This window comes from Tetrao urogallus (genome assembly GCF_951394365.1).
Source record: "Tetrao urogallus genome assembly, chromosome: 17".
NCBI classification, from domain to species: domain Eukaryota; kingdom Metazoa; phylum Chordata; class Aves; order Galliformes; family Phasianidae; genus Tetrao; species Tetrao urogallus.
Genome location: NC_136830.1, coordinates 1,547,614 through 1,575,052, shown reverse-complemented (window position 1 = coordinate 1,575,052; position 27,439 = coordinate 1,547,614). Strand labels below are relative to the sequence as shown.

Genomic DNA, 27,439 nt, shown 5'->3' with positions numbered 1-27,439 from the left:
ACAAGTGTGTGGCCAAGGAACAGCAGTGTAACAGCAGAGCTGTCCCATCCCTTGCTACGCACACATACCCAGAGAAGCCTCCTCCCCAGAGGCCAGGTGGGCTCATCGTTGGTGATCGGTGCTTGGGTCATGGTGCCTTGTGGCTGGGGTTGAGCATCGACACAATGTAGGTTACCTTGAAAGATCACTGGGAAAGTGAAGGGCCCTCGTGATCGGACTTGTGTTTGTGAGTTTATTATTGGCCTTAAATCTGACATTGAACAGGAAATCCTGTAGCAGTAACTTGAGACACGTTCACACTCCTACTGTACGTAACCTTGGGACTCTGTAGCAGTCACCAAGCTATATGTTCTTTGTAGTATGGATTCGTTTAATGACACCTCAGTCTTCTGCACACATGCCAAGGAGTACTGGCTAAGCAGTCAGGGACAGGAAAGGACGGGCTCGCAAACACAGCCATCCTGCAGCAGCACTGCTCCCACGGTGCTCCCACAAGCTGAGACGTGTCTTGGTTTATTTCAGACATGTGTCCTACCCTGCGAGACAACCGCAGACCTCTCAAGTGTGTGCCTTTTGTTTTTTCTTGTTGCTCCGTAAGGTCCCACCTTGAATGACAAGCCAGAAGCGAAAGCAGCCAATGTCCCAAAGGTGTCTGGGCTAGAGCGGAGCCGGGAGCTGAGCACCGACGTGCCCTTCACCCTGCCTATCCCCAGCCCCCAGCCAGTGGCTGCCGTTGTGACTTCTACTTCCTCAGCGCCCACGTCGAGCGCCAGAGCGAGCCCGCTGTTGAAGAAGGAGCCCGTGATTTCAGCACCAGCACCACCAAGGCTCACGCCACAGCCGCAGCCTCGGCCTCAGTCACAACCTCAACCTCGGCCGCAGTCGCAGCCTCAGCTGATACCTGAGCTTCGGTCCCAGCCTCCGAGTCACATCCCTCCGCCTCTCAACTACCAAGTGCATCACCAGGTGGCCCACAACGGACTCAATAATATCAGGTAGGAGAAGGGGACGCGTCACCTCTGTGACCTAATGACCTGTGACCTGTGATCTAATGCCGGGATCGAGCTTGTTTCAAATGGGAGAGAAATGGCTGGGACTGGAGCCGAGGGCGCCCTTCCTGTCTGGGTAACATGCTCCGTGCTTTGGATATTGCATTTTCCAGCTGCACTGGCTGGGTTGTCCACCGTGGTAGATAGCTGCATGTAAAACATGGTGATAAACTCTCCTTTTCTGGGAGGAAGGCATGCGGAACTGAGGGGTTAAGATCTTTTAGGTCTGGTTTCTAGTGGAATTTTGCACTGTCCTGTCTGAGCCAGCCAGTATTTGCCTTAGGATTTTAAAGCAGTTTGAATTTGCACTCCCTTATTTTGTATTCAGAAAGACTCCTGTTAAAGTAGGTGGGTGTTCACACTTGTCTCTGTTTTGTTGGTTCACCAACATTCTGATATGGGTAACCCTATCAGAAAATGTGCTCCATAGAACAGGATTCCCATGTAGGCTGACAAATTCGCTTCAATCCAACATGCTCAGATCTAGCAGGAGGCTTAGCTTTGCTGTTTAAATTGCTTCCATCCTGTAAGTAAGAAGGATGAAAATGGTAAGGAAGAAGAGTTTCTAGAGAGAAGAGTTTATCCAGTCAAGTGGAACCTGTATGGCACTTTGGCTGGTACAGAAAACATGCCTTGCCTCCCAGACCAGAGCTAGACTAGTTATACAAGATTTAAAAACTGTTTTTAAACATTGTATTTGGCTGCACAAGGGTCAGTATATAACAGAGCTGCTGTTAAGTTTATATTTCACTGAATCCTGCATACTTAGGATTTGTTTTTGTTGAACTCTGTAAATGTCGCCTTGATATAAATGATTAATAATATTTCAAAGTCTTCAAGAGATGTCAGAAATGTGAAACTGCAACAAATACTGCTATTGTGGGAATTACAGTAAAGAATTGCAGTGATAATTCCTTTCACCCCACAAAATTCAGATCACTCGCAGCAGAGTAATAATAGGAAAAAAAGATTTAAAATACTGATTTATTATGAGGATATATTAACATGGTGTGTGTTTGCATGCTTGTGTGAGTATAGCTGCACAGTAAGAACAGCAGATAAAACTTGGTGCCCAAATCACACACTGCAGCTCTGTACACCCAGAGTAACAGAAGAAGGAAACAGAAGAGTTGCATTGTACGATCACGAGGACACACTGACCAGAGCCCAAATAAACGTGCAAAATCCAGCAGTATCAGTATCTCATAAATAGCTTTGAGGGTTGTAACCTGCTTGAGCGCCAGAGGAAATGCTGCTCTAGAGAGTAGAAGCTTCAATATTTGTTGCTCTCTCCACTGACATTAAAAAAAAAAACAACAACCAAATATAAATCTGGGGAAGTCAGTGCTGTGTGTGTGGTTATATTGTTTCAGGCTGTGTATTGCTGGTGCTGTTTCAGTGTCATTGTAACACGTTTTCTCTCTGTTTCTCTCTTCCCTTTCTGCCCCTGTCTCTCTCTCTCTGCAGCCGGAGCAGCAGTGCTAGCAGTGCAACGAGCATCAGCATCCCGAAACACCTTCCTCTCTCTCCCCAGATTCCTCCGCACCATTCCTCCGGCCCAGCCCTGCCCCTCTCCATCTCTAATCTTGCTACCTCGCACTTCTCTCTCAGATCGCAGACCCAACACCAGCACCATCCGGCCATGTTCGCCACCCCACCCACGCTGCCACCTCCACCAGCGTTACCTACCAACAGCCTCGTGATACCAGGTCACCCTGCAGGTAGGTTCCCTTCTTCTTCCAGGGCTGATCTGCCATGCATGCACAGGAGGGTGTTGAGAGATGGGCTGGCTGGTGGGCAGCTAAATAACATGACACAAACACCTCTGCGGGCAGTGCGTGCTGGAACTGTTAAGAGTGCTCATGAAACAGCTAGGAGACCTGGACAGGCTTTACCAGTAGAGAGACTGTAGAGACAGCACTTTAGTTTCCTCTTCAAAATGATTTTTTACCCTAAAAAATCTCCTCTTCAGGGCATGAGTTATCCATTGTGGTATTCCACAGTCGCCACTGTTGAGTTTTTGTACTCAGCAGAGGATTTCCATTTAGTTTGCTGTTCTCTCTTCCCTCCCCCCATCTCTAATGAGAACGACTGCTGCTAGAATTGACTCAAGAAAAGAACTTTTTTCTAGTCAGCCCATTGGGATGACACATGGAAAACCCCCACACTCATGCCCTGCTCTGATCCTGCAACAAGCAGCGCATCCTGCCAGCGGAGCAGCATCCTGCAGCAGCATCAGCTCTCTGTGTGTCCATAGAGGCTTGGCCTTTCTGTGTGAGGCAGACAGCTCAGCTGTCAACCTCTGCTGTTCAGCACTCTTTGCATCCTTTTAAAATGTTCTCTTTGTTCACCCCACCCCAGTTCCATTGTCAGACCTGCCCTAAATGCCCTCTTTATAGCTTATCCATTAGCCTGCAGCTGTCCCTGGAAGAGACCCTGGCAGCAGGAGACTTCCCTGTAACTTTCACTTGCTGGGGCCTCCTTTTGATCTGGTATTTGACTCTACAGCTAACTCAGCAGGGATTAAACAGGACAAGCATTTTGCAGGAAAGTGCATCCTATGAAGCCAGTTAAAGGAAAAAAGAGAGGGCAGATTTGCTGCTGAAAATTCTGACGGTTTTGCATCCCCTTGTTTTTCCTTCCAGGAACTAACTAATGTGTCATTATTTAGAACTGCTTCCTTAAATGAGGGAGAGATGTGAGTTGGTCCAAAGTGAGCTCTCAGAACAGTGAAAAGTAAGAGTGCTGTGGGTTCACAGCCAGGAGCAGGACCACATAGGCCAAAGCTGCTGGCTTTCACAGGCCCTGGCACAATCTAGAATTTCAACTACTTGGCTGGGAAGATGTTGGCAGCACTGTGGGAGATCTATTCATTGCTTCCCCTGTTTAAGGCAAAGAACTGCTGTGATGGAGATGTTGAAAGGGTTGCAAAAGGAAATAGCAGTGTGCTCGCTAAAAGCATGATACTGCAGTCACTGAAAGCAAGTATGTTTTCACCATTAACTTCAAGAGGTGGAAGATCAAGTGACCTATTCACATTCAGCAGCTTGCCAGGAAATGGTAACAGTCTTGTTCCTACTAAAAGGATTTCTTCTGCAATTGAAGCTGGAGAGGCCTAAGTTAGTGGAGGGAAAGGTCTGAGTGTCTAACCTGCAGACAATGAAATGCCTCTTGTCTGCATTGTATGAAATGCCTGCAAACAGGCACATCATAAAATCAATACAGAGAGGCGCATATCCAGGAGCTTCTGTTGTCATTCACATAAAACTTTCTTAAAAGCAAGTGATGTTGTTGAGTAGCCTAGAGAGGTAGGAGCCAACTACCACTTGCAGCACGGTCCTTGCTGTGCTATTCGAGTGTATGCGTGCTCACAGTAAATGCACCAGCTTAGAAAAGCCTACAAGAGAGCATGGAGCTTTCAAGTCTCCTGTTACTGTCTTTTTATTTCCCCTGCTTTGGAGAAAAAAGTGTTCTTCCTTAAAAGTCAATTTGTCACTCTTAGCAAGAAGAGCACATCACTAAGTCCCTGCATTCACTGATGGTAAAAGTTCAGATCTCAGAATAGCAAGAACGCACTTCTAGTGGCACTTGTTCCTCTGGAAATCTATAGCTTATGCAAGTAACTTAGGAGCAGCCATCACGTGGGCCTCCTTTCAGAGGCCTCAAGAGTGGCTCTAGTGTATTACACAGAGGAAACACCAATCTTTGTCTCTTCTCTGCTGAATGAGGGTATCTAGCAGCATCAGCAGAGTTGACCCTTGGCTTCCACGCCCAGCTCATGCGTGCACAGTTAACAGTAGTGTTTGAGCAGTCCAGAGTGTGCTCCTAGCTGTGTTCTACACAGCCAGGCCCATGGGACGAGGCATCGCTGGCAGGCCCAAGAACTGAGTTCTGACTTTACGTTTCTCAGCGCCTCGCGGAGCTGGGTTACTACTCGGCAGTCCCATCTGTAAACTGCAGCAGCCATTCCTCCAAGTGCTATGCTGCTTCTCCGAGCACCTGTGGGCCTCTTCTTGTCCCAGCAGAGGCCAAAACCATGGGGCAGGACAGTGAGCCGGAGCCAAATCTATCAGTCTGCCTTCGAGTCTCTTTAAAGAAACGGAGTATCAGAGCACTTAGAACTGCCAACTTGCTTTTATGTCTCCCTCAAGAAAAATAGAAAGTGGATTATCTTGATGCTAACAGAAGGATTCCATTTCTTTAAGTTGTGCCAGATTTAAATGCGTAAACACAACACGCATATGAAATGATATTTATATTCTCTAACAACAGTAGGTTTTGGCCCTAAGTGCTCTCACCTTTTTTGGAGTGGAGCCCATTATAGACTCATTTGGTCCAATGCCTTAGTCCTCAGCATCACAAGTATATGTACATTCTGCTCTCCATTTCTGTCCATGTGTAAATATTATTAATACGGAATGTAGCAATGCACGGTCCCTGCTCTTAGCAGCACATTATTACTCAAAAGCAAATGAATTAGGCATCCAAAATATGCTTTCAACAGTGGCTTTCAATGGAATATACACTTCCAAGTGTCAGTAGAGACCTTGAGATCCTGGATCAGAGTGCCTCTTTTTGAAGAGCTTAATGATTTCAATTCGGAAAAGGATTTAGATACTTGTAGTGGTACTCTAAAATACTGAAGTGAAAGAAGTGCTTGTGGAATATGCAATAATAAGCATGTATTCTTTTGCCCCTTTATACCCAGTGCTGCCGTTCAGACAGGGTCTGACCATGAGAAAGGAGGGTCAACGTAAGTTCAGTCACAAGAAGTCAGTCAGGAATGGTGCCCATCACCCACAGCTCGTGGCACAGGTTGTGCACAGCTTACAGAGCGCCTGGCGTGCTGGATGCCGGCTGGCACCTGTCTGAAGCTGTTAGGCAAGATCACAGATGGATTTAATTGACACCAACAGACATTTCTGGGCAAGCGGACATTTGTTTTTATTCTCCTCAGTCATTTCTGAAGGGCTGGTACCTTCCATTACCCTGGGGTACAGTCAGGGCAGGTTGAGTGGTTCTTCAGAGGACAGTACTGAGCACTGGCCCCTTGCTGTGGGGCGGAGCGCTGTGTTCCAGCAGTCACTGCAGCTTCCATGAGCTCCTGTGCCAGCTCAGCCTTTCTCCTCTTCCCGCCAATTCCTCCTTATTTTCTACTGGGAGAAAAACCTGTAGGCGAGGGCAAAACATTGCAGCATACAGCCTGTTAGAAACTGAGGAAGTCTACTCCTTAGTATGTAGGGCCTCAGTAAAAAAGACGATTTGCAAAGAACGCCTCAGAGAGCGGGGATGGGTTCCTGGTCGCCATGTGCAGGGGGAGGCTGTCCTGCAGGGAAGCAGCCGGCCGAGCGCATCGGCACCGCACTGCCTGCTGGCCCCGCGCAACGGTTTGTCCTTTAACTCCACGCATGTCAAACTGTAAGTTATGCATAGGGCTGCCGTCCACCCGGTGCGGTTGTACGCCCCTGGATGGGGACAGCTGGCAGGAAACAGGTCGGTGCGTTGGCAGCGAGCGCAGGGGAAGGGCTGAGGTGGGGGCTGAGCGCCCCGGGGTGGGCAGGGGGGGGACGCGGGTGGCTGCTTGCTGAGCCCCGAGATGATGTTTTCTGCTGTGATGACTCATGGTGTTCTCTCTTGTCTTTAGATACCAGCCTGTTGATATCATTCAACCAACCAATCATGTATTGCCAGCCTCATTCGGGGATTCTGATTGGTACTTTGTCACAGGCATCTCTCTTACCTCCACCAATGAGTCCTCACGTAGAAAACCACCACAGCATGACCTGCAGAAACAGGGAATGCCAGGTGAATATTGACTCTTTCTCCTCCATCTTTGTGGTACTCACAGGCCCACGGGCCTCTGTGTCTTTTTTTTTTCTCTCTCTCTCTCCTCTAGATCACGAACTGCTCAGGCAAGAGCTGAACAACCGGTTTTTGGTTCAGAGTTCGGACCGGGCCGCTGCCTCACTTGGCCCGGTGCCGCTGCTGAGAGCGGAGTTTCACCAGCACCAACACACGCATCAGCACCAACACACCCACCAGCACACATTCACTCCTTTTCCATCCAGCTTGCCCCAGACGCCGCTCATGCCGCCCTCTGCACCTCCCATGGTGCGTACCCCAGCCCAAAATGTGAGGATAAGTAGAGCATCTCTGGTCAAAAAGCCTAACCCACTCCTGTCAAAAGCAAACAAGTTCCTCTTCCTTCCAGCCAGGCGTGCTGCCCCCGCCCCTCCCGCGAGGCCCCACAGAGGGCCCAGCACTCCCCAGGGTCCCCATCCCAAGCCCCAGGTGCCCCTGGCTGCTGCCCCTGAGAAGCCCAGAGCCCCTGTACCTCCCCTTCCTGCCGTCCCTCTGGGTACTTCGCTTCCCCATTCCCCCACACCAAAGCACGGCAACAAGGACACCACGAAGTTGGTGGCTGCCATGACAGGGCACGTCCCCGTGGCTGCCATGCCATCCGCGCCCATCGCAGCTCAGCGTCTCTTCTGTTTGATGCAAGTGTTGTCCCTCTTCCTCCTAATTCCCAAATCTGTATCGGTTTTGGCATTTTTATTTGGTCACCTCAACAAGCGCTAAGTGGTGCTTGGCTGGTTCTTGTAGCAGAAATCCCTTTGGCCACCTAATAAGCCTCAGCTTTTTTCCACTGAAATGGCACAACGAGGCTTTGCTGCAGCTGTTATAAAATTGTTAGCGATCCACCACAAATGGGTTTTGTCAGTGCTTTAAAACACACTCTCCCTCCATTTCTGGCAATTACTTTGTGAGGTTGAAAGAACAAGATTCAGCTTTTTTCCCTCTCAGTTTCACACTGTGTCTAAAAGGTGGAAGCAGCCATCATCTGCTAAGGCAAGCAAAAATGAGGACTAACAGCAAAAGCAGCATTTGGGAAGAACTACCATGAACTGAACATAATGTTTCTCACTTTTCTTTCCCACTGTTGATTGCCTGATGACATTCTTGGGTTGTAATCTGCTTAGCAGCAAGACAGTTAAAGTAATATCCTCCACTCAGAAAGCAGCCCCAGGTGTTTGCTCAGTCTACTCGTGTGTAAACACCTTCCCCCGTTTTCTTGATCTGTGTCAAACAATCTCAGAACTTTTCTCAGAAATCTCCTGTGTTATTTAAGAATGCTGAAAGCTGATCCTGCCACAGCTCACTGCCCTCCCACCCATGTCCCACTGATGTCAGCCTTCATAGCAAAAACAGCTTGCAAAGCTCTTTTGTTATATTTCACTCACATCTTCTTATATTGCACTAGATCAGCTCTGCTAATCCCAACACCAGAGAAGAGTGTTGAAATTTACAGCTGCATGTGTTTGGTAATTTCTGGTATTTACTCTGGAGGGGACATGACTCCAGTAATAACTGTAATTAATGAAATTACAAATCTACTCTCCTGCACGTAGAGGAGTGTGAAACAGCAGCTGACTTGTAAAATAAGCAGCTTTCCATGGGGTCCTGCAGCTCCTTTCCCTGCCTCCTTCCCCGCTCCCTCCTCCCCAGCGGAATGTACATATTGTTCTGAAGTGTGATGTGTATATGCTTTGCTTTTGCTTCCAAGGTGGTACAGGACTAATGGTCATAAAAATAAATACGGGGCACAGACTGCACACGTGGAGGTGTTAAAGCCCCATGCTGGAAAGGCAGAGGTTAACAATCAGCCTTTCTCCGGGGAACTCTCTCTTTTACAGAGGAGGGAGAAAAAAGATATTTGTGCATCTAAAGCCATTAAACCCTTTTCCAGTTGTAAAATTGTTTCCAAACAACTTTGACACTTGGAGAATTGCAGAAAACAGACAGCAGATATCGGTTGCCCTGTGGTAGAGATTATGGTCTAATGGAACCCATTCCTCTCCATCGAGTCGGTGGCGTGGTGCAGTGCTCCGGGGATAGGATCTGGAGCAGAACTCCCCCTGCCTTTTGCTGGGGTGCAGATACCAGGGCTGTTCTCTTCAGAGAGAGGGAACACAACACATGGTGCCTCCTGGCTGGATTCCACATGGGGACTTGGCAGCACCCAGTGCACAATGGGGGCAGTGCCTTTCCATCCCCGTTAGCTCTGGGAAATCAGTCGGCTCCCTGATGAGCGACTATGGAATAATCAGTCCGTTCTGCTCTGTTAAGTGTTGTTCAGATGGGCCGTGATGATTTATCTGTGTTGAAATCCTGATGTGTCCACTACTGCCGAAAACAAACTCACCTGTTTTCCTTTCTGTTTTTCCTTTCCAGTTTGACAAGTACGCTCCCAAATTAGACAACCCTTACTTTCGACATTCCAACGTGAGTGCTTACGTTTCTAGGTGGTGTCTTTGTTAACGGTTCTGCTTGCTCTTCTGCTTGTTTTTGGTTGATCAGTAGTGTTTTGATTCATTCATTCTAAGCTCTTTGTCCGTCTCGGTTTATTTTTTAAGGTACACGGTTTTCTTTGAGTTTTTGTTGTTGTTTTTTAATCTTTGTCTACTGCATTTTTGCTGCTGCGGCTCTGTATTGCTGTGCCTGGTGTGGCAGGGAATGCGCAGGGGTTGCTGAATCGGTGGTCATTGCAGTGTCTTTGCAGCTGGTGCTTCTCACAGTGCAGCAGCCCGTTGTGCATGGCTCTTTCACAAGATTTTGCTCAGGTCACAGGAGTAAGTCAGACTGGTGGTTTCTTCCCGGTGCTCCCCACTGCTCCAAAGCACAAAACTGTTACGTTTTAGGACTTAAAAAGCTGCTGTACGTGCTCAGGAGAGACCTAAGCAAAACTTAACCCCAGCCCACACAACCTCAAGGCAGTGTGCATGTTGCCTGTGGTTAGTGTGCAGTAGAGCATCTTGTGGTTCTTTTTTGCTTTGAAAATGAAAGCAGATCGTATTTCCAAACAGGATCAATTTGTTTTCTACTCCAGAAAACCACAAAGCTAACCAAAAATGAACATAGAAGCCAAATTACTCCAATTCCTCCAAGAATGGTGAATGCTCTGTGCTTCCTGCGATAGTTCCTCAAATTTTAAAGGCAGACACATTCAGCACTATTGAGAAAACTCATCCGATGATCACATTTTCCACGTTTTGGCTTTGCTCTTAAAAATTCTGAAAGCAAATTTAGTTTGTATATTCACTGTGGCACTTGTTCGACACTTTACTATTTTTGTATGTGCCAGGCCTGGCACCTACCTCCACTGCTGTTCAAGTCGTCCTGTGACATAAGCATCTCTTTTTCTTTTGTAGTTCTTTCCAACCTATCCTCCAGCAATGCCTGGAATGCCACCCATGCTTCCACATTCAGGTCCCTTTGGGTCACTTCAGGGAGCATTTCAACCGAAGGTACAGACTTCTTCTTTGAAGGCTTTGTTCTTTTGCTGGGAGAGAAACTGTATTCAGAGTCGTGTCCCTGGTGATTTTGTAGCACATGACTGAAGTAGCAGGAGTGCAACACGGGGCTGGAAGCGCTCACCCCACAGGTCAATGAGCGTCCTGTACACAAAGCAGCCAGCGCTTGAGCAGAAGTTTTCTCTTGGCTCTACAGATTGTTCCTTGGAAAAGGATGAGTGGTTCACTTGGGAGGTCAGCTCAACCTGGAGGAGAAGAATGCAGGCAGATGCATTATTTGATTGACGTATTTACAGCTAATACTAGACTGATGAGTCTCAAATCATTTTATAAATTTAGCAGACTGAGATTGCAAAAGATGGGCTGTGTTTATTCCCAGAAAGAAGGAAAAATTGACTGTACAAGTGTGAGAACAATAGGAAGAGACAGCTAGAAATGGGTAGAGCAGTGTGAAGGGTCTGAATTTTTATTCCCAGCTCCAGTGCTGTTCTGACCTTGGGCAAGTTGCTTGAATCTTCTGTTCCTCAGCTTCCTCATCCATAATGTTATCTTTTAGTAGCTTTGTAAGGGTCGATTAATGCCTGCAACCTTCTTGCTGATAATGTTTGAAAGGTGCACTGCACATGTAACATATCATTGCAGCTGGCACTGACTGGCATTTTGAGGTATTGCCATGATAACCACCATTTTCAATGAATTCTGTGGTGTGCACTGTTTTTTTTTCTCCCATACTTGGTCTTTTTATTATCTGAAGTGTTAAATCCCTCCAGCCAAGAAATGTGAATACAGCATTGGTTTGAAAATAGAGCATCTACCATTTTTAAGGTGCCATGCGTTTATCTTCCTCGCATGCTGTGATTTTAGAGATTTCTTACCTTGAACTGCATCTCCATAGAGCTCTGCCGCTGTCTTAGAGGAGTTTAAGAGCTAGCACTGTAGCCAGTGCTGTTCTGATAGCATTTGGAAGGTCATTTCTATAGCCAGGTAGGACTGTGCAGTGTGCTTTTCTCACTGATGTCAGTGGAGGTCAGTAGCCAACCTCTGCAAGTAAGGTCTCTTGCAGCCTTCCCAATTAATTTCATTTTATTGTTAGAACCTCAAATATTTTCTCAGTGCCCACCTAATCTTCTAAGTTATTTTTTTTCCTGGATAAATTGCAAATAGCAGAGCCTCTAAAATGACTTTGTTCGACAGCAGTGCTGTACGTAATGACTGCAGAGCTGGGAGAGTAGCAGTTGCATCTAAGCAGAGGGAGCAAGAGGGAAAGGACGTAGGTATCCCTGGGTGAGACTGTTGTTGTTCTTGCATGGAAGCCAGTAGTTCCCTCTGGACCCCAAGTTGTCGAGATCTGAACTTTATTTCTTAAGCAAAGCTGCACAAATTATGTGGAAATGACAGTTTTTTTCTCGCATGAAAAGAGAGTTGAGTTTTGCCATAAGGCTGCTGTTAATGAGGAGCTTCTGCTGCACAGACAGCATGCTCTTCTGGCTTCCACCTTCACTGCAGTTTTATAGATGCCATCTTACTGTAAAATGCCAGTAGATCGCAGAGAAGCAATTGCATGGCAAGAAGGAAAAAGCGGGCACAGACCCTTGACATTTTTAAACAGAGCCATATTATATGCAGATTTAATTCATCTTAATGACAGATAAAAAGAATTTTGGTCGTCTGAGTGTAAACAGCTCAGGGTCACACTCTGGTGCGATGGTTACTCGCTAACAGCACTTGATCTCTGGACAGTGCTGTATTTGCTTGCAATCTAACATCTCAAAAAAAAAAAGTTGAGAAATGGATCTGCCACTTTGGCATGTTGTTTTCCAGTTTTGTAGAGGAGACGGAGTTGAACTGCTCAGCAAAGCCACTCAAGTCTGTTGCATTGTTACTGCATCATTTTTCCGTGCTCTCTCTCCTAAGCTGTTTGACCAAAGCCTTCTTAACCACTACAGAGCTGATGGCTTGGTTTTGGCATGCTGAATCCTGCACTTCTTGGTTTCCAAAGCAGAGGTCTTGGTTTTGTTTTTCCCCTGCCCGTGTCAGTTGCCTACAGCTGTGTGTGTAAATCCACTGCACATAAATCCAGGCTGACGGTAAACTTCTCAGTGAGTTTCCCAAAGGCATTTCTCACAAGCTAAGAACTTGAAAAGGTCAGAAGTATTCAGTGTGCTTTGCTGGAGGAAGCTTTCACATCTTTCTCCAGGGGACAAAGGGACAGGATGACACCATGCTATTAACGTGTTGTGATCTTAAAGCTCTTGCCTGTATGAGAGCTGTAACTTATTTGCCACCTTGCATATACCTCAGCTGTCAGACTGGCCCCGGGAGCTCAGCTCTGCCTGGGGAGCTTGATGACTTACCTCCACACACACAAGAATTGTATTTTTAATGAATCTGGAAGTTACGTAGCCCTAGATAGATGAAAACCTTCCACACCCATAATTTTAGTTGCTCCTTGCGCAGTTGAAATCTACCATAATTTGACCTATAATGTGAGTCAAGTAATTGCTCAGGGAATGAGGTTTAACCCCTTTGCACTCAGCTGTGTGGAGGCACCAGGTGCAGCTGATCTGGGAGTGGGAGATGGATGAATTCCAGAGAAGGCAATGAGTTCTGGGGGACCGACTAGGACAGGGCAACAGGTGGGAGCCGGAGGAGGAGGAGGAACAGGGATTCATTCAATGAAGTGTTTAATTCTTGCTGGAAAATAATGGGATAAACAATGCAAAGCTATAAAAGACCCACAAGCACCTTCTAAGGTTTCTCATTTTGCCTTGTCAAAGCAAATAGATGGGCTGTTGCCTTTGTAACCATTGTATCCTCTCGCCCTGGATGGAAAGAGGCCACGGCCCAATAGGTGGAATGCAGGACTAGAATGCTTGAATTGTTCTGTTCCTGACTGTGGTACTGGCTGCTGCCTGAAACACTGAGGGAATCAATCCACCTCTCTTGTTTCCTCTCCTGTTGGCTGCCTGTTTTGTCTAAAGAATAAGCTTCTGGGGGCAGGGACTGTCTCTTCCCATCCACTTGCATACTGCCTAGCACAGTAGGGTTGGTATTTCAACGGGGGCTTAGGGGTGCTGCCATAATTCTGCTGCTAAATAATTGATGACACAGTGATTAAATGCTGTTGGCTGTCAGTAAGAGATAACATTTAGCACTAATGTAGCGATATGCGTGTTGGAAGCACAGTACAAACGTGGAATAAAACATGCTGTTAACATCTAATAGAGATGTTAAATGAGCTGGTGATATGACACACTTTTATTCACTCTCTGTTCTTGTCTTTCAGACTTCAAACCCTATCGACGTGGCAGGTAGACCAGGCACAGTCCACCATACGCTGCTGCAGAAGACTCCAGGGGTAGGCAGCACTATGTCACCTTCCTTTGGGCTTCTCTGGATTTACAGTAAATGGAGTGATTGCTCGTTAAAAGAAAGAGAGAGCAGCTGACAACTAAATTAGCCTTTCAAGAGTCTGAAAGTGCAGTCCGGACTGAATTTTCTTTTATTGATGAGACAACTGTAGCCTCCACCAGTCATGAATGCAAAGAGATGTATTGACTTTTTTAAACAAAGTCAGAGGGAAATGAGGCAGGAAACTTCTTCAAGGACTTTCCCCAAAGCATCACTTGGAGAGTAGTTTCATGCACTCCGTTTCAGAGCAATTATAAGGTTCAGAAAAGCATGAGTACTGTTCATTCACTGGTATGAAGCTGCACTGTTTATCATAAAATTCTGTTGAGTCTGCTGCAAGGAATGAAAGAGAAATTTTAAGCCTGCTTTAAGCCTTTTGGTTTTCCCTTGTCACAGGGGACTTCTCTGGAACATTGCTTTCTGAATGCTTCTACTTATTCGGAGGAAGGAAGTTCCCCACCTTTCTGTATGCTTGCTAGTTTTAGAATGACTGATTGTTTTCTTTCTGCTTTTTCCATAGGTGTCAGACCCTTACAGGCCACCAGTAAGAGTAAGTAAGGTTTGTGGGGGATTTTATATATATTACGTGCATGTGTTTTTGACGTTTAACATGTCCAGTAGAAAAATTCAAGCTCATCCTTTCTTTAAAACAAAATGTCATTGATGGCTCTTAGCTACTTCTGATTAATAACTTACAGGTTGAATCCCATCCATGTTTTGCATCCATTTTTGTACATTAATAGTTCACAGTGTGAAATAAGGGTCACAGAAATAAAGGACTGCAAGCGTGGGCAGACATTCACAAGTGATCACATTCATGGTGGCTTAGGGCACCGTGTTTTGTCTGGGATTCTCATGTTTCACAAAAACACTCTGTAGTGGGTACTGCAGATCAGCTGACAAATGGTTCAGCTGTGGCACTGGTCATCCCTGCTCAATCTTTGTCCATACACTTTTCCTCTCCAAATGCAAGCAGTCCTAATGACCACACATGAGTTAGCTTGCAGACACGGTGCTGCATGGGTGAATGGACAGGGCTCTTTCCAGAAACAGGATGGTTAAGCATCAGCTCCTTTCTCTTCAACATGTTGTAGTGTTCTTTGCAGCCATTTATTTGAGTTTATAAAGGAGAGAGCACAGGTATGAGAATAAGGGCCGAGAGTGAGAGATCTCAGATCTCCATGAGATGAGGAAGACTTCCCACATCCCACATTCTTCCTGCTTCTTTCCTTCTTAATTTAAACATCATCAGCTGCAGTACAGAAAATGTCTATCATCTGTTGTGCCATTTGAGTCATCAGCCTTTCTCATTGCTTAGCTGCTAGACAGAAAGGGAAATGAAACTTTCTATCTGATGTAGATTGCTAACGTATAAATTAATCTAAATTCTCGCGTTTTCCATTGCAGAAACCCGGGAAGTGGTGTGCAGTTCATGTACAGATCGCCTGGCAGATCTACCATCACCAGCAAAAGATAAAGGTAATTCAGACAGTTTGTGGAACAAAGCCAAATCTTACATGTTACGTTGTAGTGACACATGAGGCAGAAGCAAGCCTGTATTGATTAACTAACACATTCAGACCTTCTAACGTTTGTTGTAGCAACTGTATAGTTTACCTGAGGGCAAAGGAGTTCAGCTGAAGGGTACCAAATGAGCAGGAGAAATTGAAGTGTTTGGAGACAGAGAAGAGAGGTGGAGGGCTGCTTTGCCCAAAATCCAGCTTTGTACGAAGCGTGGATGTTTAATGTCATTCCCCTTCTGTACAAGTACCTCCTGTGGAATATGGAGTATTATCCCAATAAAGATTAAGTGACTGATACTGAGGAGAGTGTTTTTCCAAACACGGACCTGGAGAGTAGGTTGGCAGTTCCCATGTTAGAGATTGTTGGGCTTTCTGCATTGCAGTGAAGACGGGGTGGCTGTGAACCTCGAGAGTCACTAAGATGCAGATACACCGGGGTGCTGCTGTGGGCTCAGAGCTCCCTGTGGCAGACAGAATAGAATTAATATGACTTCTGTAGAGTGGCATTTTTTATAGGTCCTGCTGTAGGGTTTTCTCCCATTAATGAAGAATATTAAGTGCTTAAAGAAGTACTTCTAAGAGTTACGTCTTTTTTTCTCAGTAAGTAAATATATCTTGAAGATGCATACTTATCAAGAGGCATGCATGTTGTTGACTTAGGTGCAGTTCCTTGGGCTGGCCACGCTCACTTCTGTAGGGGAAGGGTAAAAGTAGCCCCTGGGTGAGACTCGTAGTCAGTTTTCTTCATCTCTCTCCCCATACCTTCATGCTGAGTGATGCTGGCTGGAGGAAAGACACAGTCTAAAAACATCTCTCTCTTTCCAAACTGGAAAAGCAAACCAGACGAGTCCGTCACCCAGCTCCCAGGGCTTCTGTCGGCAGCTTTCTGCCCTCAGAATATTTTTTTGTCAAGCTGAGACTGCTGACTGCTCCCGCGGTGCAGCACGCTCGGTGTATCGTGTTGCATGCTCCAGTGTGTGCTGAGGGGCTGAGAGCTCACTTCAGACCTTATTCATGTGGATGAGGCAGGCAGCTGAGAGGCTGTGGAGTGAAATGGCCTTATAGATGCTGTCAGAGCGTGGCTGTGGTACGTGACCAGAGCTGCTGCTGTCACTCTTACTAACTCTCCCTGGCAGTGCTAAGCAGCTACAAGCCTCAACTCCCTCTCTTCTTCTCCCATTAAAAAAAAAGGTAATGCATAATGAGACTGTTTTTGTATTGTTTGGCAGCAAATGCAGCTGGATCCCCACAAGCTCGAGATAGGCGGTAAACTTGACCTGTTCAGCAGACCTCCAGCCCCTGGAGTGTTTCCAGGCTTCCATTATCCACAGGACCTTGCCAGGCCTCTGTTTTCTACCACAGGTAAGGGCAGCTCATCATTTGTTGCTTCCTCCCCCCATCCCTCCAAAAAGAAAAAACAAAAAAACCCACTGTATTTGAAGTGTATCTCTGCAGCTGCATGTGCCTTCAAAATTGTAGTGGGCAAGATTGCTTCAGGGGATGTGGAGGCACTGGGGATGGGGCTGTGAGCCCTGCTGTGGGAGCAGAGCTGGCAGCCTGCAGAGCGAGTTCTCTGCATCACTGAGCTGCAGCAGTTGGCTCTTGAAGTTGTGTCTGTGTGCTTATGTGCCTCCCTGATAGACTGTGGAGGGATATTAAAAAGCAGTTTTGACAAAACACTTGAAAATGTTTCCATTGCATACGATTGGTAATGGTCCTAGGTTTCTTTCTTGCTCTTCTATTTACTGTGTTCTTCTTAGCTCATCCACTCATCTAGTTGTGTTTGTTTTCTGGAAACCTGGAGGTTTTGTAAAGTGAAAGACTTCACTAACAGAATTGAAAAATAGCACAGAAGGTGTATTTTTTAAGCATTTGTTTTGTAAATGTAGAATTCCCTTACATATTTCTAAGTGCAGCCATCTCTAAGGCTTAAAATAGTATTGAATGTTTTAGAAGAAACTACTGTTTATGTAGATAAATTGCTTTCCAATATGTTGTAGAAGTAATTACACTTAATTTGATTACAAAAGTCCAGTAAGCCTCAGTGTACTGTTCTTGATGTTTCTGAGCACAGGAGACTGCAGCTCTGACATTTTCTCTTTGGAGGTCACTGGTGCTTTTCATGCCGGTGCCCATTTGCCAGATGCTGATTTTCTTTGTTTGAGATGCTAAAGTCAGCCTTCTCAGTGGGCTGACAATTGATATGGTGCAGTTCAGCCCCTTATGTGTGTAATTCATTGGCAGCAAGTGCAATGCTTTTATGATGCAGTATTGAATCATTACTGTTGAGATGAATGAGGTTAGAAGTGTTCCGTGAGTTTGGTCCCGAGCAGGACCAAAAAACAGCAGGATGGAGCTGAAGCCTCAGTGAGAGATGACTTCTGAGTGTGTGTCAGGTGGCCTTCAGGAGCTCCAGTAGTGGTTCAGTGTCCTTTAGACCTTACCTGTGGATGAAAAGTCTTAAACCTCGAATGCAGGCTTCCGCTGTGTACAGTTGTTGCTGATTCCAGCTGCATACTGTTGAACGCTTCCCTGTATTTTGGTCTTTATAAAGACACTTTGATAGTATGGAGCTGAGATACTTACTGCATCTGCTGGGATGCATGAGCACAGCTGATTTACAACCCTCCACCTGTTCTCCTGTGGCAGCTGTTTCCTTACCACTGGCTCAGTCTGTCCAGTGTTGTCATTACAAGAATCGTGCCTCCTGTATGGTTTTACTGCTGAATGCTGTCTTGGACAGAGTCTACCCCACCCTACCAGGCTGAAACAGTCTGTTGAATCAAAGCACCAATCTAATTGGTGTCTTGAGCTTTTTCTCTTACAAAGATGCTTCTCCATTCATAAAAGCAAGAGTGGAACAGTGTGAAATAGATATATTAAAGATGGCAAATTAATAAAAAACTCCTATTGGAGAAAAACAACCTTACAGCAGCTTGTCCACGAGTGTATTAATCACAACAGCCATCGCATTAACTCCAGGCAAAGAGTGCTATCGAGGTGAGCAAACATTGCAGCAGTAATATAGAGATGAATAAATCTTCTGCTCCGCAATATCTGAGGCATTCTTTTCACCTTATCGAACAAGCGTGTCGCCGACGTGAGTCATGGCTTCTGCTGCATTGCCTCGTTACTGTGGGAGACATAAGTTATCTTAGGGCCACCTGTCTTCAGGACGGATGTGCGGCTGCCTGGCAGACGCTATATTTAATAACTACCTGACAGCCTGCAATGCTGCTACCGGCTTCCTCCAGAGGATTTTTTATTATCAGCCCGTGTAGTTGAGTTTGTAAGCCGTCTCCTTTGAAGAAATCTCCCATCCATTATACACCTTCTGAAATCTTAAAGGATTAGGAAGATGACAGTCTCCATCTGTCTTGAGGCATTGGAGCAGTCAGAATGTTTATAGATAACTTCAGGTCTCATACCCGTGGTCTCTCTTAAGTTTCCTCAACTAATTTTCTGGCTGCTTAGGTTTGTGGTGCCCAAGCTGGTGAGGGATGGGAAGCACTGTCTCCCTCTCAGGCTTTATAGACTGCTGATATCTGAACACAAGTGCGTTTTACAGCACTTCGAGCTCTGGCACCAAGGAAAACCAGGTCCTGGATTGACCAGCACCTCCATAAAGTCCTGTCCTCAGGAAAGTGCTGCTTCTGTCATTGTACAGAATGACGAGTTTCTAACAAGATGAGACAGTATGGCAACTTTTGCTTTCTGCAGGGGAGGCACAGGTTGTTACATCCAGGCAGCAACGGCAAGCTGTGGTAGTCGATAATCCTGCCTTATTTGCTGAGGCAGAAGTACAGGCAGAGGAGGCACTGAATGGACATCATGGCCCAAATATTTGCAGAGGGTTTTTGTGCATACATTTGAAAGACAGATATTCAAATTTTAGATGTTAGGTGCATCCTGAAAATGTTCTGTGCTGATCTCAAGGGGCTCAAGTCAAGCCCAGGAGATTCCCAGACACACACTCATTTCCAGTATATATGGGAATCTGTCTTCCTCCAAAACCTGCGTATCCCTGTGCCAGGGGACAGTGCTTTCACGTGATACAGTTGCAAACCTGTTTGGCTCAGTGTGTGTCTGCCTGCAGCAGTAGCAAATCTTTTATTTTCTGCTCTGGTTTTCCCTTTTGAACCCACCTGAGCATGAGCTTGGTCCACCTGGGAATGCGGGACAGACTAGCTCATTGCAGCCTATTCTTTCACCTTTCCTCAACCTAATGTAAAGTACTGTGCTAAGCTGTGCTGCTACTTCCCCAGAGGGCATTGTGGCACTATGGCGGTGGGCTAGGAGAGGAAGAAATACCATGGGAGAGGCTGTGGTTGCAGAGACAGATGTGAAAGCTTGAGTTTGATGGGCAGGGTCTGTGTCACCTGCCACTGAACTAAAAAGGGACCTTGTTCTCACAGGTGCAACGCATCCAGCCACCACCCCCTTTGGTCCTTCACCTCATCACAGCAGTTTCCTGCCTACTAACCACTTGGCAGGTAAGTGTAAGTAAACCCTGCCTTCACCTTTACACTTCTGACCCTGGCTCTCAGCACGGCTCTGCCTGAGGCACTGTAGCAGTAGCAGAGGGAGAGGATAGAACTGTCTTAGGGATGAGGAGCTCACTAGGAAGTCCTCCTGCCCAGCCACCCTCTCTCATCTCCAGAGGAGAGGAGTGGAATTAGCAGACCCCCTCCTCTGAGAGGGGAGTGCGTAGCACTGCACACAAGCTGAAACCTGACCTCTGGAGCCCTTCTGTGTTGTTGAAATGTGCCCAGGGAAACAGGAGGTTTTACTTCAGAGGTTCCTCAAACAAGTTTGACATGGGCTCCTCCCATACCCTCTCTCACCTATGAAAGTTCTTGGCTATGTTCTTTATTAACGTTCACTGAACAGTTCCTGGCAAATAGCTGTTCTGCACATTGTGCCAGTCTTTCAGTTTCCTAATTGGCAGTGAGTAGAGCTTGATTTTTTCAAATTTCCTCATTTTAAAAGCTCACAAGCAGCTCGTTGCCAATTAAAGATCAAGCTCTGTTGATTAATGTTGTAGTAACACTCACCCAATCAGTAAATGTAGCATGCCACATGACCCAGTACTCTTCTTTCTGTTGCAAATACCCACATTTACAACTCCTGAACATCCTGTCAAAACTAGCTGTATCCCTGCAGTCACCAACTACAAAAAATGTAAGGGGGAGGGGCAAGAACAGCTATTTCAAAATAAGTAAATAAGTGAATAGCTGTTGGTGTAAAACTCCAAGCTGTTTGGGCTGTTTGCCTGTGCATGGTAAATATAAGGATGTCCGTGAGGAATTGGGAAGCACTTCATCTCCTGTAACATGGCAAGTTAGACACTGTAAAAAGACAGACATAGTCAGTGGGCAGGAGTTGTTTCGAGATGAACAGGAGGAGAGCAGTGAGATCTTAGCCTGCAGCTGTCCTTGGAGGGTGTAAACCTGAGTTGGGCACTTGGAGAGGAACCCCTTGGTGATGGGTGCCTCAAGTGAAGTAAAAGGCAGGACTTTTGAAAGAACAAGTGTTAGTAAGGCTAAGGCCATGCTGTCATTTCCACCACTGTGATCAAGAAAGCAGTTATGGGAGAGGATCTGGGCACGAACAGACCCACATGTTTAGTTGGTGTACGGATGGATGTCCATAGCAGTTAGGACTGTTTCTGTGCACCAATACAGAGGGCAAAAAGTTGTACAGAGAAATAACAGTGAGACACTGCATCCCCCTCATTTTGCTGACCTAGGAGTCTGCTTATGTTCTTTTAAAGCAATTACAGTGCTTCTGGTATTACTGCTGACAGGGAAGGGGAGTTAACAATTTAGCAACAGCCACCTTAATTGCAGCTATAGAACTTAATTTCTCGCTCCCCTCTGACTGGCATACAAAAGTTTATTGCAGCACCTGTTTGCAGGGTGAGCACTGAATCCCTTCTCCATTTTAACATGCTGGGAATTTTCTGTGCAAAGAACCTTGCGATGAGAAGGATCAGCTTAAAGTCTGGCCTAATCCTTCTTGGATTCAGACCGTTAAGAAGGGGAGGGGTGCATTTCATTCTCCAACATTCTTGGCTAAATGCCTGCTAAATCCCTGTTTGCCTTTCCAGATCCATTTAGCAGGTCAAGCACCTTCAGCGGCCTTGGGAACTTAGGCAGCAATGCCTTTGGAGGATTAGGCAGTCATGCTCTGAGTAAGTACTGGCTGGGTTACTGCAGACAAACATCCCTTCCAGAAAAGCCACATGCTAATATTTACAGCAGCTGGTGGTAGTTTTTAAAGAAGTTTATTTCCTAACCTCCATTCTGCTATCTGAAAACACTGCACCTAAGATTTCCAGGTCTCTGCGGTGGGAGCTTTTCTGCGTGTCACAGACATCAGTAGCTGTGCCCTGTGTCTCCTCACTGCTGAAGGCTGTTGCCTTGTGTGTTCCTGGGGGTGCTGGAGCTGCTTGACCCGCTGAGCTCTGGCACACCATGTGCATCTAAGATAACACCCTTCAAACAGTGGAGATGGACGGGGGCAGCTACTGATGCTTCCCCTAATTCAGAGTGTAGACTTCCTCTGTAACCAATATCTGGAGTTTGAATTACCTGTATAAAATGATTGCACATCAAAAGCATGTTACCTGTAGGCAAGACATGCTTGGGAGCCACACATGAGAGAGCATGCTTATGCATCTCATGGTGCGACAGGAATCAGTTCAAGACTGGTGGAGGAAAATCATGTGACTGTTCTAAAAAACCCTACAGCCAAGCTCTGTTTCTGTACACATACATACGTACCACCAAATAGTCTGGTTTCTTTAACAAAAACTCCTTGACTACCCAGCTGCAGGCGGCTGATTGCTTGTAACTACCCAGAAATTAACGGTTTTGCCAGTGAGGGAAGCTGAGGAAGAGTTTTGCTTTTGTGCTGGAACCTTTGCAGGGGTGGGGGGCAGAAAAGGAGCTGTGCACTTTCGTAAGCCATCTCTGAGTTATTTGGACGTACACAGCTAAAGCTTCCTCCACCGGTGTCCTTAAAAGAGCTGGTGGGTCTTTGGCCAGCGCCAGAGGAATCTCTGACACCCTGTTAGCAGCTCTCCCTCGCCATGAGCTCCACGTTAAGAAGTCTTGAAAGGACAGCTCTGATTTTACTTTGTCTTGTGCAAAATGCATCTGCAGTGATTTGGTTTGAATTATCTTTAACCCTTCCTCCTCCCCCGCCGTTATTCTAGCTCACAACAACATTTTTACTCACAAAGACGGCCCAAACCTGCAGAATTTCAGTAATCCCCATGAGCCGTGGAACAGACTCCATCGCACCCCGCCATCCTTCCCAACACCTCCGCAGTGGCCCAAGCCGAGCGACTCCGAGCGAAGCTCCTCGGTGACAAACCATGACAGAGACAGGGAGCGGGAGCCCGAGAAGAGGGATCTTTCTCTGAGTAAAGACGACAGAGACAAAGAGAGGTGAGCAGCGTGTGCTTTTGAGCTGTTTATTCTTCCGGTTCTCTTTTTCCTCTGTATTTCTTCTCATTTTTCCTTCACTGCCAGTTCCCATTGTAAAATCACCTTCAGAGCAAAACACTGATTGTCTCTGAAGCAGCTGGTAGCCGTATCCTCCAGATAAGTGTAAGTACTAGTGGCACAAAAGAAACCCCTGCCTTTTAGGTTCTGTCCTCTGTGGAAATACAGTAGGCTTGTCTTTCCTTCCCTGCTAGCGGGTTACTAAAAAGCACCAGGTTGGGAAAGTGAGCATGTCAGTGCAGCTTTCGGGGGTACTTGACCATTTTTAGCAGCCTCAGATTCTGAAAGGGTGGAAGTGGTATTGTGATGGGTCCTTTGTAGACAGTCATAGCTCTTGATGAAGGTAAACTGATAAACTCAAGTGTTAGCTGGACGTTAATGAGATAAAAATGCAAATGTCTGTATCTGGAGCAGCATGCATGAATTCATTAGTAAAAGCGATTTTAAAAAATTACACTGTAGGCAAACCCTTAGTAACGATGACAGAAGTGTATCACCTGAGCTGTAGGTACGTTGTTAGCTTCCAGCTTTATGATTCTGAAGCTTTACATTTTGATTTTGAAGTTCTTTATATTCCAGACCCTGGCTGTCTCCAACAGCCTATTTCTTTTGGGCAGTAGAAGCCTGCAAGCCTTAGATGCATTTGACTGCTGATCAGGGTTTTGCAGTTTGCCTGGAGTGCTTTTAATGAGCTCTTCAGGCAGTGCCTGTGAACAAGATTATATAGAAGCAATAGGCTGAGAATCATCTTGCTTTCAGTGTTAAACTGTCTGACACCCTTGTATGAATAGTCATTCAGATAGGAATCTCCCTTGTTGGCTTTAGCATAAATCATTTCTAAACCAAGGTTACTTCACTCTCAAGAGTGTTCACACAGGGGTTAACATCTCTATTACGTTTCTATTAATTCAGCCTAAGCTGTCCCCAGCATCGATGTTTGGACATGGTTTTAATAACCTATATCCCTGGCCAGCAATCAGGACTACCACAGAGAGAGAAATCTGGGTTAGCAACTGTAATCATAAAGAATAAATACTGAACTCCCCCAAACACCTCCAGTTCTCAGCACTCTGGCCTTATGGCTCTCAAACACAAACTCAAGGCACAAAAGGAAGGCATCACTGAGCCCTTCCAGCTTAACACTCTTCTCTCAATCCCACCACGATACTCTGCATTTAAAGTATCTGTCATTCAGAGCAAAGTGCTTCTAAAAGGTGGCCTTATTTATTCACTTAACGACATGGGAATAAGTGCAACTGTTTGGCTTGCTCAGAGGCAGAAATATAAATCCCGTTGTCACTGCTTCTTCTACACAGTGGAGGTTATCCTTGAACCCCTTGCTCCTCATTGCAGGCCGTCATTCCTTTTCTTGGCCTGTGCAAGGATGTTTTCCTTAAGCACTTGGCTGAATTGACAGAATGCCAACAGCACACAGTTCACTGCAGCTCCACAGAAAAATAATCATCTCGTAGCTGCTTCTAGTTGTTGAGGCTGTCTCATGAAGCACCCACGTACTTTTCCATAGGTTTCCAAAACAGTTCTGTTTTGTGTGCCTACATCCATGCTCTAGGAAAGGATCCACACAGTAAAGAGAGTTGTAGCCAAGGAAATGTTCGTCTGGCAGCAGGAGATGTGCACACACAATAACCACCTTCTTTAAAAAGCAATAAACCATCCGTACTTTTTCATTTCTTAGTGGACAGTGAACTAGCCTGGTGAGCTGCGTTAAGGCAGGTAGTTCGTCCCCCGCAGGGGATACCGCAGCTGTAGCTGATGCTAGCAGAGCTTTTCAGATCATTTTCTGAGCAATCTAAAACGGTGCAGCTAAGCACAGCACTGCGCGTGTCCAGCATCACGTGTATCTTTGTTTGCACAAACCCAAGGACGTATCTGCACTTCTTTTACAGAGACCTCATGGATAAAAACAGACATTCAAACAGATCCTCACCGGCATCAGCTCCAGTGACGCATCAGATCAGCAATCTCATCCGCAGCAACAGCCAAACCTCCAGCGATCCCATCAGGCAGGTGAGCCTTGCTGAAAGGGAAAGGTCCAAAGAGCCCGAGCGAGAGCACCCTGACCGGCTGAGAGAGCCGCCCATAGCAGAACACAAGATTAAAGAGAGCCGTTCCCCAGTGAAGGAAACTCCAAGCCATGATAAGAGACCCTCTGAGGACAACACAAAGCCAGTAATCCAGTCTGTATCCCCATACAGCAAACCTGCACTAAGTGAGAGCTTGAAGCTTACCAATCTAATGAGCAAGGACATGGAGAGAAAGACGGAGCTTCCCAGTGACCTGCAGAAGATTAAGAATGACATCAAGGTCAAAGAGGAGAGGAAGGAAGACAGCGACGTGCTGGTGGTGGGCTCTGAGCCTTCACAGCACTCCCGATCGGTGGAGCATCCCCCGCCCCCTACTTTGCACGGATTATCATTGCCTCCCTCCATGGCCGCCTCCATGCCCATCTCCATGGGCAGCGTGCACCAGATGAACAACATGAACGTGCTGGACCGCAGCAGGATGATGACCCCGCTCATCGGCATGAATCCTCTGTCAGGAAGAGAGAGGCTGCCGCACCCCGGGTTTTCCTGGGACCCGATGAGGGACCCGTTGCGAGATGCCTACCACCGGAGCTTGGACCTGCACCGTCGGATGGACTTCCAGCTCCGGACGGATCCCATCCACAGGTTCCCCACCACCTCCGGGTTTTATGACCACGAGCGTTCTTACAGAGACAGGGAGCCGCACGACTACAACCACGAGAACCTTCTGGAAGCGCGCCGAGAGCAGGAGCGGTTGCGGCAAGTGGAGGAAAGGGAGCGCTTGCACTTACGGGAGGAACTTGAGCGTGCCAGAATGCACCACTTGCACTCGTCCCCTATCGAAAGTCACCTGGCACACGTGCCATCCTTCATGCCTCATTTGAGCGGGATGCATTACCCCAGACTGAGTCCATCCACTGCCATGCACAACGGCATTCTCAACAGGAACCCTCCGACCGCGGCGCTGAGCGCCCCGCCGCCCCTCGTGCCAGCGAGCAGCACCCGGCCTGCCTCCCCCCGCAGGACTACCCCGCTCACTAACTCAGAGTCCAGGGACTACTCCCCCTCTAGGAACCCCAAAGAAGTAGAGGCCCGATAGTCCCCCGCACGGAACCTTGAACTCTCCTGTACATAAAGCAGACGGGGAAAGGAAAAAAAATTAAAAAAGAAAAAGGAAGGAGAAGAAGAAGAAGAAGAAGAAAAAAAAAAAAAAAAACAAAGAAAAAAAAACAACAAACAGAGAAAAAAAACCGACAACAAAAAAAAAAAACACAGAAAACCTTTTACAAAATGCACTGCTGTAAACTTTTTTTTTTTTTTTTTTTTAATGTAAAATTTGTAGAAGTTAAGCACATTTCCATAAATAATGGGGTCGGGGCGCAGACTTTCCAACAAGAAGGTTGCTGAGAACGGGAATTTAATATATAGGTATTGATTTTTGGTTTCGTTTTTTGTTTCTGTGCTAAAAAAAAAAAAAAAAAAAAAAAAAAAAAAAAAACGAGTTAAAAAGGAGAAGTTTGTACATTTTTTCCCAAATGTGAGAAACATTTTTAATGGATTTGTATTTTTTTTAATTTTGTGCTCTTTATTCACTTAGGGGAAAAAAAAAAAAAGAGAAATTTGCTTTTGTTTTTAGTTAAATTTGCATTTTAAAGGCCTCAGATCCTTAAGAAAAAATACCCAGGGTTTCTTAAAAGTATTATTTATGGAAATACTGTAGTTTTACAGTCCACTGTGAGGTTCCCTTCTGAGGCCCGTCGATCACTTACCTTGGTACTTTGGAACCGAAGTTACAGATATATATTAAAATATTAATAATAATAATAATGTACAAAACTGTTTGTTTTTTGCCTTATTATATTATGCAGAAATTTAAGAGGAATTTTTTTTGACTTCTTGTTTTAAACAAAAGAAAAACAACAAAAAACAGAAAACAAACTGTAAATATTCTGTTAATATAAATGTACACCAATATTAAATTCTTAACATAGGTAGACTTTATAAAAATGGTTTCTAGAACCACTCTGGTTATTTGTTAACATGGTTACAACTCATACTCTTGTCACAGTCAGAAATTCACACTCAGAGCGCTACGTACGGCATATATACTTCAACTATGCAAGAACCTGGAGGCAGGTCGTAGTGGATGCTGGGGGGAGGAAGGTTCAAAAACAAACAACCCAAAACCAACCAACTCGCAACTACGGAGACCGGTGGAAGCGGCACGTGAGCAGGAAGCGGGCGGCTTGTGTTTCACAAAGGAAGAGACTGGATTTTTGTACAAACACAAGGGACGGTTCGGCGAGGGAAGAGAGACACGCTCCTGGAAGGGCATTCTGGTTTCCGACTCTTCAAGCTGGCAGAAGCAGATGGAACTGGCACAGTACCATGCGGCAGACCCTTTCCTGATTTTTTTTTTGTTTTGTTTTGTTTTCCTTTTTTGTTTTCTCTTTTTTTGTGTTGTGGGCAGGATCGCTGGCAAGCAAGGACAATTTTCCGTGGACCCCTTGTGCTAATTGTGCAGTGTTCTTATTGGAATCTGTATACAAGACAAAGTAGAATTTTAGGAGTGCAAAAAAAAAAAAAAAA

General features: G+C 46.0%; 1 protein-coding gene across 1 annotated transcript in view; it reads left to right on the top strand.

Annotated features, from left to right (window-relative positions):
• The window catches only part of FBRSL1 (fibrosin like 1), a gene marked incomplete at both ends in the record, with an annotated part of 418,053 nt that extends 392,104 nt beyond the window's left edge, over positions 1-25,949 (top strand). Inside the window, 13 exons of the mRNA XM_079544068.1 lie at positions 599-995; positions 2,517-2,770; positions 6,946-7,181; positions 9,282-9,332; positions 10,259-10,354; positions 13,647-13,718; positions 14,292-14,321; positions 15,179-15,250; positions 16,524-16,656; positions 19,710-19,793; positions 21,404-21,487; positions 22,514-22,748; positions 24,713-25,949. Coding sequence (XP_079400194.1) covers positions 599-995; positions 2,517-2,770; positions 6,946-7,181; positions 9,282-9,332; positions 10,259-10,354; positions 13,647-13,718; positions 14,292-14,321; positions 15,179-15,250; positions 16,524-16,656; positions 19,710-19,793; positions 21,404-21,487; positions 22,514-22,748; positions 24,713-25,949 — 2,981 coding nt within the window. The remainder of the gene's footprint in view (positions 1-598; positions 996-2,516; positions 2,771-6,945; positions 7,182-9,281; positions 9,333-10,258; positions 10,355-13,646; positions 13,719-14,291; positions 14,322-15,178; positions 15,251-16,523; positions 16,657-19,709; positions 19,794-21,403; positions 21,488-22,513; positions 22,749-24,712) is intronic.
• Positions 25,950-27,439: the final 1,490 nt, after the last annotated feature.